At 36.9% G+C, this 14159-nt stretch overlaps 1 protein-coding gene and 1 pseudogene across 1 annotated transcript in view; one reads left to right on the top strand and one right to left on the bottom strand.

Annotated features, from left to right (window-relative positions):
- The window catches only part of LOC125124706 (uncharacterized), a 92253-nt gene extending 79522 nt beyond the window's left edge, over nt 1–12731 (top strand). The window contains exon 5 of the mRNA XM_047774732.1: nt 12588–12731. Within this exon, the coding sequence (XP_047630688.1) occupies nt 12588–12668 (81 nt within the window). The 3' untranslated portion in view covers nt 12669–12731. The remainder of the gene's footprint in view (nt 1–12587) is intronic.
- Nucleotides 2017–2113, bottom strand: LOC125126620 (uncharacterized; annotated as a pseudogene).
- Nucleotides 12732–14159: the final 1428 nt, after the last annotated feature.

Genomic DNA, 14159 nt, shown 5'->3' on the forward strand with positions numbered 1-14159 from the left:
CTACAGTATCTGCTGGCTTGTGGCTTCATCTGTCACAATACTGAATCTCAGTACTTTATACACATCACCACTGAAATGTATTGTTGGGCCACCTATCATCATGGTTTATTGACTCTTTCAGGTTATTTTTAGATACAGACTCATAACTGCTTGTCTGTTCTTCTCCATGGCTCTCCTATTACCTGAAATTCCTCTGATGAGAAGATACCCTAGAAAGTCCTAATCATTAAGCTCAAGTGGTAGAGGTCTTTGTAGGACATTTGATAATATTAGAGATCAGATTCGTTTCATAAGGAGCATTTAAATCATCTTAGTTAACATTCTAACTGGCCCTAGAATACTCAGATTACCAAAAAATGTGGCTCATGTCCATTTCCCCTGTTATGTTGGTTATATTACAAAATGGTATTCTTCTGTTAATTAATAATACGATAGCACATGACAAATTAAGCATTTTTGCTTCAAAAAAATGGAGAGGGGGAGGCTAAAGGAGTCTCACAGATTTAATAGGAACAGTGCTTTTAACAGATATTAGATCTCTGACTGGCTTTTTTGTTACCTGAGAGTCTTAGGGTTGCAGAGTAACCCAGAAGCCAACTTTTTTTATTTACAGTTCAGAATACAACATTCAGAGCAGTTAACTTACTAGCTCAGGGATGGATAAATTTCAGCTTCCAGGTCAGCTCTAATCAGTTGAGATTTGGGCTAATGGAAGCCATAGATTTGATATTCTTTAATTGGATCGAGGTCACATAACTAGTATGTGGGAGAGCCTGGTCTAGAACCTGGTTCTTTTGGTTTCTGATCTCATTTTCATTTCTCCTAGTCATTTTATTATTAACCTCATGAAAACCTTTATATTGAATACATTTTTATAGCCTTGTAATCCATTGTGTAGACATGAAAAGTTAAGATTCTGACATTTTTATTATATGCAAAGAAAATGAAAATTATCTTGTTAAAAATATCATGCTTATTATTCAAATTTGAAAATGCAGAAGTAATGTGTGAAAGAGAAATGTAGCTTAATATGCACATCTTTTAAATATGACCCTTCTTTACTAAGCTCTTTTTTATAAAGTGTGCCATCAGCTTTTTAAAGGATGCATTTCAACATGGATTAAATCTTTGGAGAATTAGCTTGAATTATTTATAAGTACAGACATCCCTCAGAGATATTGTGGATTCGGTTCCAGACCACTACAGTAAAGAGAATATCACATAAAGCAAGTTGCATAAATTTTTTTTTGGTTTCTCAGTACATATAAAAGTTATATTTACACTCTGCTGTAGTCTGTTAAGTGTGCAATAGCACTTTGTCTGAAAAAAAAATACATATAATTAAAAATACTTTATTGCTAAAATATGCTAACCATCATTTGATTCTTCAGTGGGTTGTAATCTCTTTGCAATAGTAACATTATAGATCACTTATCATAGATCACCATAACAAATATAATAATTAATAATAATAATATAATTAATAATGAAAAAGTTCAAAATATTGTAAAAATTACTGAGATGTGACACAAAGACACAAAGTAAGGAATGCTGTTAGAAAAATAACACCGATGGACTTGCTCAACAACAGGGTTGCCACAAACTTTCAATGTAAAAAATGCAATATCCACAAGTCTCAATAAAACAAAGATATGCCTGTAATTGCTGAAACATGCATATATCTGTGTGTGGAATAGAAATATATTTATCAATAACTAAGAGTAATTGTTTATATTGTGATATTATGAATAATACAAATGTATTTCATACCGTTTTTAAGCCCACTGGGTGTAGTTTGTGCACTTCCCTGGGTAACATTGTTGGCACACAGTAAATATCTAACAATAATGATAACTCTTTTCACAGAGAGTATTTACTTGAAAAAAAAAAAGTTTACTGTTGTGCTCAAGTGGTACAATTTTTAGAGTTTAAGATGCTAAATGAATTTCATGGCATTCTGTTACGGTATTATCATTTTTAAATATTCAGTTAATGTCTCTTTCTCTCTCTTTTTTCTAAAATTTTTAATTTTTTTTTTGTTTTTACGTATCAGATATTAAACTGATAAGAACAGATACTACACTTGATCTTAGCCAAAAGGCCGAGAAGCGATCTTCCTCTCTCTTTTTCTGTCTCACTCTCTCTCTCTCTTCTTATGCACACACTACATTTTCTCTAGTCATTTGCCTTTCTTATGACATACTCATACTCATGTTTTCATCTTATCACCTTAGTAATCAGAGATACCATAATCCTACAGTCCATTGAAATCCAAGCTTTGTTTGGAGTTCCTGTTGTGGCTCAGTGGGTTAAGAGCCTGATGCTATCTCTCTGAGGATGCAGGTTCAATCCCTGGCCTTGCTCAGTAGGTTAAGGATCCAGTGTTGCTGCAAGCTGTAGCATAGGTCACAGATGTGGCTTGAATCCAGTGTTGCTGTGGCTGTTGTGTAGGCCACAGCTGCAGCTCTGATTTGACCCCTAGCCCAGGAATTTCCATGTGCTGCAGGTATGGCCATAGAAAGAAAAAAAAGAAAAGAAAAAAAGAAATCCAAGCTTTAAAGATATACTCAGGCTTTTTCCTCTACTTCTTTTTCTCAGTGGTTCTTTGTAGCCTGAAAAATTGGGGGATAGCCATATTTTAACCATGATCACAACTTTCCAAACTTTTTTGTGTCCTGGTATTTGAGTCCCACTTTGTGTCTAGCACTGTGTCAGTTATTTGGGGGGTATACAGTAATTCCTCTTTAACAAGAATGCAACAATATTACTGGAGCTAGCATCCTCTCAAGACAGGCCTGACACTGACCCATGCCCACACCTAGTGTGCCCAAGCTAGTCCAGTGTGTTTTTAGGGCCTTGCATGTTCCCCTTTTCCAAATATTATTCCCATTTTCTGTTATTCTTATATACTGCTCTTCATTCTGTAACTAGATACAGTTTCCCTGCAAGAACTGGTTGACATGATAAATCATGAGAAACTCATTTATGTGAAAGTGTATAAACTGCACAAGTGGGCATATAATCAACTCTAGACAAAGAGGAGAGAGACAGGTAAGAAACTAGGAGCATAAGCTTTGAGTCAGTCAGTCCTGTGGTTAAGTCTTTTCTCTAAGACATCTGAACAAGTTAAAGTTATATAACTTCACTTAGACCACTGTTTCCTCCTCTGTGAAATGAAGATAATAATGTTTCACCAGTGTGTCATTAGAAAGATTAAAAGAAAAGCATATGAAAAAAATTGAAGAAATCGATTTGCTTGGTTTGAGTCATTGTCTCAATGTATCAATTAATATAACAAAAACTAGCAATGCATTGGACAACAGAAGGGGGAGGGAGAGTGAATAAAGGACAAGCTGAGGACTCGAAAGGCAGATTTTGTGGGGATCATTTCTACCAGAAGTCCTTCCTCTTTCCCTCCTACTTGCTGGGGGAATGCACAGGCCCTGCTCTTTACATCATGCTGGTGCCTGCAGCTTTACATCCTGTGGTTTATAAACATTTCAGCTTGTTTTTCTTTGATAATATTATAAATGGATTCATCCTCATCAAATTAAGTTTTGTTTTGTTTGTTCATTTGTTTTTTCGCTATTTTTGGACTGCACCCTGAGGCATATAGTGGTTCCTGGGCTAGGGGTCAAATCGGAGCTACAGCTGCTGGCCTACACCACAGCCACAGCAACTTGGAATCTGAGCTGCGTGTGCGATGTATACCACATCTCATGGCAATGCCTGATCCTTAACTCACTGAGCGAGGCCAAGGATCGAACCTGCATCCTCATGAATCCTAGTCGGGTTCATTAACAGCTGAGCCACGAAGAGAACTCCAAATTAAGTATTTTTTAATTGAAGATTTCTACCCTCAAGGAGTTGTATAGAAATAATAAGGACAATAAATAAAATACAAAATTTGTTCCATAAAGGTCATCAGTGCTACAGGACATTAGGGAATTAACACATTGTGGGTATCAAACATCTCTACTTTTCTCTTTTGATGCGGTCATTGAAATAAAATGGCATGAAAGTATGCTCGACACCAGGATTCAGCAAGCTTAATCCTGAAACGGCTACTGTAAATATCATAATTTTGTGAAATCTTGTTTGAAAGATTGTGATTTCCTAGAAGAAATTTTTTTCAAGTATTTGATTCATTTGCCATCAATGCTTGAAAGGCAGCTAGAGGCTTGGATTCTTCACATTCCGAAGAGTGGAGCCTAGAACTACCAAGGTAACGGATGCCATGCTTCCTTCCCCTGTCCCCAGGGACTCACATTTTCTGGGAACAGATCCTACATTGAGTTATTTGTGCTTGTACAATAAGCTGTTATAATGGCCAGAATACAAACTTCATTTTTATGTGTGTATGTATTGGTGGGACCAAAATGAAGAGGTACTATAATCTTCTACTTGTTTTAGTGATAATTCTGATTTCATATAGAGGAGAATCAAAGGCATTTATAATTAATTTTTAAATGTTTGGCATTAAATGGTTCCCTTTTTTTGTTTTTGAAAATTCTAGTCAAAGATAAATTTTAAAATGTGTTCTTTAATTTTACATTGAGTAGTTGTTTAAATAAAAGATTTTATGGATATGTTAGAACTCTCCTGAGTTTGATCAATTTATTGATTCACTAGGCATGATTTGGTTTGTTTTGTAATGATTTTTAGAAAGAGAAAAATCTCATTTTTGTTCTGCATTTCTTGTCTTTTCTCCTTTCTGGAACATTTCACTTGAACATGAATTTATGTAGTAGTTTACGGGTGGCATATATATATATATATATATATATATATATGATGGAAAAGTTTACGGGTGGCATATATATATATATATACACACATATATATATGTATATATATATATGATGGAAAAGTTACATGTCTATTAATTTAACAAACATTTAGTGACATCCTGCTATCCCCTGTGCTAGGCATTAGGGGTATAATAGTGAACAAAACATATAAAAATCCCTCCTCTCTTAGAGCTTAGAGTCAGCAATTAGACACAGTAAAATACTGAATTGAGACTAAGTCCTAGGGAGTATTAAAGGCAGATGGGGTAGGCTCAGAACACAGGGAGGTTGCAGTGTTAAATATGAAGGTCAATGAAGACTTCATAGAGAAGATGACAGTTGAATAAAGACCTAAAGGTGAGCTAGAGAGGAACCCACCAGTTACACAGGGCAGGACTATTCTAGGCAGAGGAAAGAGCAAGTGCAGAGACCCTGAGGTGGGAGATGCTGTGTAAAGAACAGCAGGAAGGCCAGTGTCAGGTGGGAATGGAGGGGCTGATTTTGTAGGGCCTTGCATGCCAGGGAAAGAACTCTAGCTTTTACTCTGACTCATATGAGAAGCTGCAGGGGCGAGAGTGGGAGCGTTATAAGCAGAGGAGTGCTATGGACTGCTTTAGCTTCAAAGGCTCACTATGATTGCCATGTATTGAGAACAGATTATTGGGTGGCAAGGGTACAAGTGAGGAGATGAGTAAGGAGACAATTACAATAAGTTGGGCATGAAGAGATGGTTATCTCTCTACTTACTGTGCATTTAACACTGTGTATTGTATAGAGACACTGGTGCCAGGGGCCATTTTGATTTATTTTTTCAATCTGTGGGGTTTTTTTTCCCCCCTTGTGGTTCAAATCTTACATAGAAGGGAAAGAGAGAAATCAATGACTTCACTTATATTTTTAGTCCTTACTACTGGTAATATGAATCTTGTGTGTGTGTGTGTGTGGGTGTGTGTGTGTGTGTGTGGGTGTGGTTGCATGTATGATGAATCTTGCATTTATAGTTTTCAAGCCATTCTTAACATGTATTGCCACATCTAGCCCTCACAATGACTTGTTTGCTGGATAGTGGTTTCCAGTTTTCTAAGATATCCAGAGTCATGTAGGTGGTCCCTTCTCTTTTCAAGGGTGTGCCTGTTGGCTTCAGTACATACATACAGAATAAGCAGTGACCAGTTATCATCTATCCATGGAGGATGGAGCTTGGGTACACTTAAATTTACTCATCTGCCAAATCTGCCATTGCTGGTGGCTGGTTTGTTAAGCTGAAAAAACTTTATTGTTATTGGAAGTGAGGCTGTAAATTGTTCAGAGGAGTTTTTTGTTTTGTTTTGTTTTGCTTTTTAGGGCTGCACCCACAACATGTTGAGGTTCCTAGGCTAGGGGTTGAATCAGAGCTGTAGCCGCAGGATACATCAGCATAGCCACAGCAACACAGGATCCATCCGAGCCATGTCTGTGGCCTGCACCACAGCTCATGGCAACACCAGATCCTTAATCCACTGAGGCCAGGAATGGAACCTGCATCCTTATGGATGCTAGTCAGATTCATTTCTGTTGAGCCATGATGGGAACTCCAAGAGGAGATTCTTTATGAACAAGGACTTTCATAATTTTCTCCTTTTAAGTTCATCTTTTCATAGGATTCATATCTCTAAAGATGAAATTTTAAAAGTATACTAAAATTGGAGGAACTTCTCAAATGTAGGGGGAATTATAATACCAAAAGATATTTAATTTTTGCTGATCAGTAATGCTAGGTACATTGTTTCCTTTTATATGTCAAAATATTTCAGTCAAATATGGTTTTCCTATATGGAATTTAAATAATGAGGCTCATGACATTTTACTTTTAACCTATAGGATACATTGAGTACAATTAAAATATTCAAGTTATGGCAAAGAACATAGCATAAGTACCTTTTCTGTGTGATTTAATTTAAATTTAAAATGTATTTTAAGTGTTTCAGAGAAGAAAGATTGTAGAAGTTGCTATATGTTATAGTAATTGAGAAAGCAGAATGTGTATTTTGTATTCAGAAATATATCATGTAACAGTTGCTGCAAAATTTGAATGGAAAAAAAAAAAACCGAATGGGCAAATATACCTTTGTAGTCAAGGGGAGTAATATATCACTTGAATTGTATTTTTGAATTGCCATTTGTCTAGGAGATTGAATTTTTGAATATAACAACAGTAAAATGCAAAAAAGGCAGATTAATATAGTGATGTTTGTAAAAAAAAAATTGAAGTGCTCAGGATAGGAATTTGAACTTATGGTTCACACGATAGTACTCCATAACTCTCTAACAAATATGATTATTGAACAGATTAATAGCTTATGTTGAAAAACCCTCTTACTTGGCTGAGATCTCAATTATAATATTCCCTATTAAAGCTGCATTTTTTTTCACTTTTCATTTGAAATAGCAATATGTATAAAATGCAACTGATGATCTGGCTTTCAATCTGACAAGCTTTTGCAATATGTAGATTATGTGGTGGGCATAGTCCTTTCAAAATGTTCTTTTTTTTTTGTCTTTTTTTGTTGTTGTTGTTGTTGTTGTAGTTGTTGTTGTTGTAGTTGTTGTTGTTGTTGCTGTTGCTATTTCTTGGGCCGCTCCCGCGGCATATGGAGGTTCCCAGGCTAGGGGTCTAATCGGAGCTGTAGCCGCCGGCCTACGCCAGAGCCACAGCAACGCGGGATCCGAGCGGCGTCTGCAACCTACACCACAGCTCAGGGCAACGCCGGATCGTTAACCCACTGAGCAAGGGCAGGGACCGAACCCGCAACCTCATGGTTCCTAGTCGGATTCGTTAACCACTGCGCCACGACTGGAACTCCTCAAAATGTTCTTTTTGAACTTTTGGGTAGGAATGGATTCTGGGGCAGCTGAAGAATTGTTGCCATGGGGGACATTTGAGACTGGTTTATCGTTATTGTTCTCTATTTCTGTCCTTTTTTTATGTGGGCCACGCTTCCTATTCTCCTTCTCTCCTCTTCCTTTCCCTTTTCTTGTTGATTTAATTCCTCCACTCAACTATATTATCGATTTGCATTTCTCTACTAATCAGTGATGTTGAGGAAAAAATAAAAATCATTATTAAAAACCCTATATTATCAAGTGTCAACCATATGTCAGGCATTATTCTAGGGGCTAGAACTACAGCTCCCTGCTCTCTGGAAACTTAACATCCCTTGAGGAGGGCAACAACGAACAACTTAAACATGTGAATATGTTCACTCTGAGTCGGCTAAGGCAAAGAGCAGTGACAGAACAGGGTAATAGTGGGTTGGAGGGGGTGATTTAAGGAGATGAGGGAGGGCCTCTCACCTCACATGGAATCTGGATCCTGAATGATAAGAAAGAGCAAGCTGTTTTTTCCTTCTGTTCCTTTTTTCCATCACTCTAGCCCACAGACACATAATAGCCTGGCTGCATTCACAGCTTTCCATGTACCCAGAGTTGAAGCCAAGGGCACACCATACCTCTTCTCTCTCCCCAGGGATGTGCCAGAGGTACAAATGGACTGTCCTTCCCTTATATGCCTTCACTTTCTTACTCCTTATAAAAATTCACTAATTACTATGTGTTTTAGGAGGTTTTCCTCTCCTTCCACCAGCTGCTTCCTTCATCCTCTTAGCACCACACAACATGTTGAATTTGCTGCTATTACAGGCCTTCTCATATTGCCTTGTAACTTTCGTCTTCCATCCTTTTCCAAAATGCCATCCCTACCTGCCCCATTAAATACCAGATAAGCATCATTTCTATTCATCTTTGTTCTTCCAGAGGCTAACACAGTGTCTGAAACAAACAAGTTTAAAAAAATGTTGTATTTTTTAACCAAATTAATAAATTATTTAATCTTACAGTTTTTGCTTTTATGATAATTTCAACCCATAAGTATACTTCTCTCGTTTCCAATACCTAAGTGATCTAATGAAAGCATAAAATGTAAGGGATTAATTTAAATATCTTAACACATTCTTGTCAAGTAAAAGGCAAGAGGTACCTGAATAACTAGTTTCCTCTCTTTTGCTATTTATATTTTTCTCAACCAAAGAGGGCAGGATGCTGAACCACATTTAGAGTTAATCAGAGGAAACATTAGAGACATATAGAAAACAACATAATTATATATGCACTTTTAGACTGAAAGTGAAATTAGATAAGTCATTTGAAGATCTGTATGACTCATTATAATGCAATCAATTATGTGGCTTACCTTAAATTATAATGTAACACAGAGAAAAATACCATGGCTTAAAGAAAGATTTTGTGTGGGTGAAGTCATGTAGTTTTAGGAATCAATATAGATATTTATAACTTTTCATTGAAAAATTTTAAAACATTTTAAAGCAACATTTTAAAAGAAATTACATTTTGAATATATAGTTGCCCATGTTTTTGTTTGCCCACCCCTAAGAAAGAAATTAATCACAGTGAGTTCATTCTTTCAGTTTTAACCTGGTTTGCCACGTTTTTCATTAGTTAAAAAAAAAGTACCTGAGTATCACCAGTTTTCACATTAGCAATCATTGCCTTTAAATAACATGACATTTTCCCACTCTTCCTGGTAAATTCTTTTCATGTCTGCAGATTATTTCATCATTTTTAGTCAGACCAGTCTTAAAGACTGGCCATTATGTTCTTTGTACATGAATTACTCCCCCAAAGAAGGAAGACTATAAGAAACACAAATGCTTAAGTTTGTTTTTTGTGAACATAGCTATGAATAGACCATTTTTTATATTCCTTCTAAAATGTCAATACATATAAATATATCCATTTTTTCCTATACAGTTGATTACAAACTATTGAGTAGATTTTCCTGAAACTAATACAGCACTGTATTAGCCCCTGTGGAACTTTTATGCTAAGGTATGAATCTAAGTGAGCAGAAAAATAAAATAATTATAAATTTAAAATAAAATGTCAATTACTAGATAGTAAAAATTTAAATTCAGATGAATATGGAGTTCCCATTGTGGTGCTGCCGAAACAAATCTGACTGGGAACCATGAGGTTGCGGGTTCCATCCCTGGCCTCGCTCAGTGGGTTAAGGATCTGGTGTTGCTGTGAGCTGTGGTGTAGGTCACAGACGTGGCTTGGATCTGGCATTGCTATGGCTCTGGTGAAGGCCAGCAGCAACAGCTCTGATTAGACCCCTAGCCTGGGAACCTCCATATGCCATGGGTGCGGCCCTAAAAAAGACAGAAGAAAAAAAATTCAAATTAATGTAATAGAGAAAAGGGAAGAAAATGACTATGATTTAATAATTTCTTTTGTTTTCTTCATATGTGGTGGAGAAACTTACTTCAACTCTTAAGGTTTTAGTTGAATCAAAATTCTTATCATTTAAAAGAGAAGCATGGCATCATTGTAATTTTACTCTCAAGGTAAATGTCTGTTGTTGTGTGGGGTTTTTTTGTTTGTTTTTGGTTTGATTTATTTTTGATTTATTATGTCTTCAAAGGGAATGGTTGTTTCATAATTAGTTTCTGTCCATGATCAGTAAATAATACTAAGAAGATAGTAAGGAGATGGTAGAATTGCAGCTTCTGCTTCCTATTCTAATCTATTAGTGATAACACATATATCATGAATGTCCTTAATTCTTGATTAAAAATCTTGATTAAGATGGAAGAGTTTCTGGTTTTTCACCTTTAAATATTCTTTAATCTGGAGAGTTGACAGTGATGGATTGATTAATGTGTAATAAATACAGAGTCAGAGGTCTGGGATAATCCTTGAAATATCACTTCCAACTCCCTGAATCTAGAATAAGTACTCCTAAGTTTAAATTCCTAAAGACCTTTAAAGAAAATTTCATTACTTTTTTATTGTGATAATATCATACATACAGATGCATACATAGAACTTAGACAATTTGAATAGCTATAAACTCCTGTGGAACCACCACCCAGGTCACAGAATTGAACATTACTAGTGTCCCATGTGAAATTTCATTCACTTTCTATCAAAACTAGTTCCAGTTGTTTTAAGAGTTTGCATTCAAGGGTTCCACGTTTTTCTCCAGTTTCAGAGATTTTTTTTTTTTTTTTAATTGGGAAGAGTTAAACTCCATAGAAATACTGTCGAGGCAAGAGTTATTTCCATTCCTGGTTCTTTTGAAATGTTTTAGTGGTTAAATGTAAAAGTGGATCAGTTAGGTAATTGTGCCCCTTGATGCATTTGGTGGATAAGCTACAGAGAACAGCCTTCTTTCTGTCTTTAAAATGCAGAGGCCCAAGATGAAAAGTTAAAGAGGTGTGGGTGAATGGAGTTGAGAAAAGATTCTTGGATTGTCACCAATTAAATCCTTCTTTCATGATGATATAACAAATCCAGTAGAACTGCAATCAGTTAGGAAGTAGCAGGGTAGAAGGCAGCTATAAGGCAATTTTCAATTAATAGGACATCAGACAAATGATGTAGCAATAATATAATCAGGTTTTTCAGAAGGAAAAAATATCCACTGCATTCTTGACTAGATACTAGATCTTTAAATATACAGCTCAGTACTCTGACCATAAAACATGTTGCTTTTCTTCATTTTAACAGATACTGCTTTGTGTTCAAACTTACTTCTTATTCTGCTTTCTTACATTGGGCCATTTGTTTGGTTTTGTCCTACTGTATTTTGAATTATTAATCACTGAGCAGATAACTTTGTTACTGTAAAGGGAATTATAAACATCATTGAAATGGTACTAGGGATGAAAGAGCAGATGGGTGCTGTTTTTTGCAGGGTTTTTTTCCTTTTTTAAATTATTCCCCCTGGGAATGCTGCTGGCAAAGTATAACAATCTGTAATCAGATTACTGCAACAGAAAGGAAAAAGGAAGGAAAAAAAGCAAATTAGCCGTATGCAAGTTTATCTGTATTTTTCTAAAAAGAGAAAAAAAGCCATTGCCTTTAAATATATGTATTTATTATAATTATGAAGTATAATAAACACTTGCCCTGTAAGATTTAATATTATATCTCTCCCATTTCATTCTTTGTTTTCATTCTCTCTTGCCCACCTTGTACTGTTCTATACTCTGTCACAGATCTGCTTAATAATCATTGCTGCCAGGGTAAAGCTGTCATCAGACCGAGAGGTGACAGTTCACAGAGATGTTTTGGCATTTCAAGACACAGAGGACGTTAAATGTGGTGTAAGACAGAACAGGTCTTCTTTATTTTGACCTATAAAACATATACTATTGTGAGAAATATCACTACACAAAATATCTCCAGTCAGTAGCTCTGGATGATATCCATCTTCAAGGTTTACACGGTATCTTATTACTATATTTTTTGTCTCTTCCTCTTCTTTACATTTTGAAAAGAAAACCAAAGGAATTCATTACACCATTTATCAGTGTTTGAAAAAACTTGTCTGGTGTAAGAGGCATCTCTGAATGGAGTGCTGTCTTCTTGTTAGAGTGTATTCTGTAACATGTTAAAGGGTCATGGGGTTTATCATCACCACCTGGGGTGAAGAACAAAAACTATTGAATACACTTGCCTAGTTCTCTCCCTGGGTGTCTTACAACCCCATCTGCTTCTTGTTTCTCCTTTACTTTTCCTGGGTGAAATCTTTTGCACTTAAAGTCTCCCATATCTCATATACAATCCATTAGGATATCCCAGTGTCTCCACCTTCAAAATAGACCCAGCTTTTAACCACTTGTTATCTCAACCACCCTGGTCAGGCCACCTGGGTTATAGCGGGAAAACAAAAATATCACATAATTTCCTTGTATAAGCAAGAAGGGTATAAACCTTCCTCTTCCCTTCCCTCAGGTCCATTCTCAGTTAAGGAGCCAAAGTGATCCTTTGGAAATGGAAATCCAACCATGTTATTCTTCCCAGACTCTGCAGTGACTCTCCCTTTGATGCAGAGAACAAACGAGTCTATACAGCAAATGACCTGCAAGTACCTACAGTCTATTCTTCATTACCTGTCTGATCTGCTCCCCATTTTTCTTTCTTTTTTTTTTCTGTCTTTTTTAGGGCTGCACCCGCAGCATATGGAAGTTCCCAAGCTAGGAGTTGAATTGGAGCTATAGCCTCTGGCCTACGCCACGGCAACAACCACACCAGATCCAGGCTGTGTCTGTGACCTTCACCACAGCTCATAGCAACGCCACATCCCTAACCCACTGAGCGAAGCCAGGGATCGAACCTGTGTCCTAATGGATACTAGTCAGATTCATTTCCACTGACTGAGCCACGACGGGAATTCCCTTGCTCCCCTTTCTTGGTTCAACCGCCTTGTTCTCCTTTTGTAGCAGCTTAGCTCTAGCTCTTTCATCCACCTGGAGGCATCTGCAGATAGGCACTTTGCTCATTCCTTGACCACCTACGAGTCTTAGTCACATGTCCCCTCATGTCCCCTGGTAGTCCTGCCGCATACCCTACATCTCACCCCAACAGTTCCTCTCTCATTCTTTTTCCTTTTTTCTTTTCCCCATGATTATCACCTTCTAAAATTGTATAGGATTAATGTATGTGTATTTATTGTCCTTTCTCCTACTGGAATGTAAGCTACGCGACGGCCAGGATCTTCATCTATTTTGCTGCTCAGTTACAGGGCCTTCTGTGACCCCTGAGGTGACTGAAGCCGCAGTCAGTGCCTGTTCACAGGACCCTTAGTGGTGGCAGGATGTACCTGGCTCAGGAGTCCAAAATGGCTGTGGTGGTTTGTACCAGCCCCCAGAGCCCATGCAGAGAAAGAAGCTCCTATGGTGGTCCCACACTTCATCCTCTCACTCTCCCCAACAATGGCATAGATCCTTATAAATTATGTATTGCATACAGGATGGTTTATAAAATGAATGATTGGTGTACTCCCCACTACTTATTACTTACCCCCTTCCAGAATCTCACAGCCACCCTTACCTGTAGCCACACAAATGAATCTGCTTTCTTAGATAGAGCATCCTAAACCAAATACTAAAACAAACTTAAAAAGGAAGCGAGTCTCAAATATAAATATCTTTTAACTATTTAAAGTGATCATAACAGCCTATTTCTGTCTCTGTCCAAAACATCTACAAACCTTTCATTATCTCTTTAGGCTCCAGAAAGGAATTGCTAAAGGACAGGAGACACTTTTGATCTAAATTTAATATCCTTGATATCTGTGCACCTCTAAGTGTAATAAGGTTCTCCTTTAATTTATAGAGGGGAGTGAGGAATGAGAATCTTAGAACAAATGCAGAATAGTATAAGAAATTTTATCATAATTCTCTTGTCTTAGTCCAATGGGCTGCTATAACAGAAGAGCATTGGTTGTGTGGCCTATACCAAAAAAAATAAAATAAAATACTATCTGGAGTTCCCTGGCAGCCTAGTAATTAAGGATTATTCCGT

This window comes from Phacochoerus africanus, chromosome 4, assembly GCF_016906955.1.
Source record: "Phacochoerus africanus isolate WHEZ1 chromosome 4, ROS_Pafr_v1, whole genome shotgun sequence".
NCBI classification, from domain to species: domain Eukaryota; kingdom Metazoa; phylum Chordata; class Mammalia; order Artiodactyla; family Suidae; genus Phacochoerus; species Phacochoerus africanus.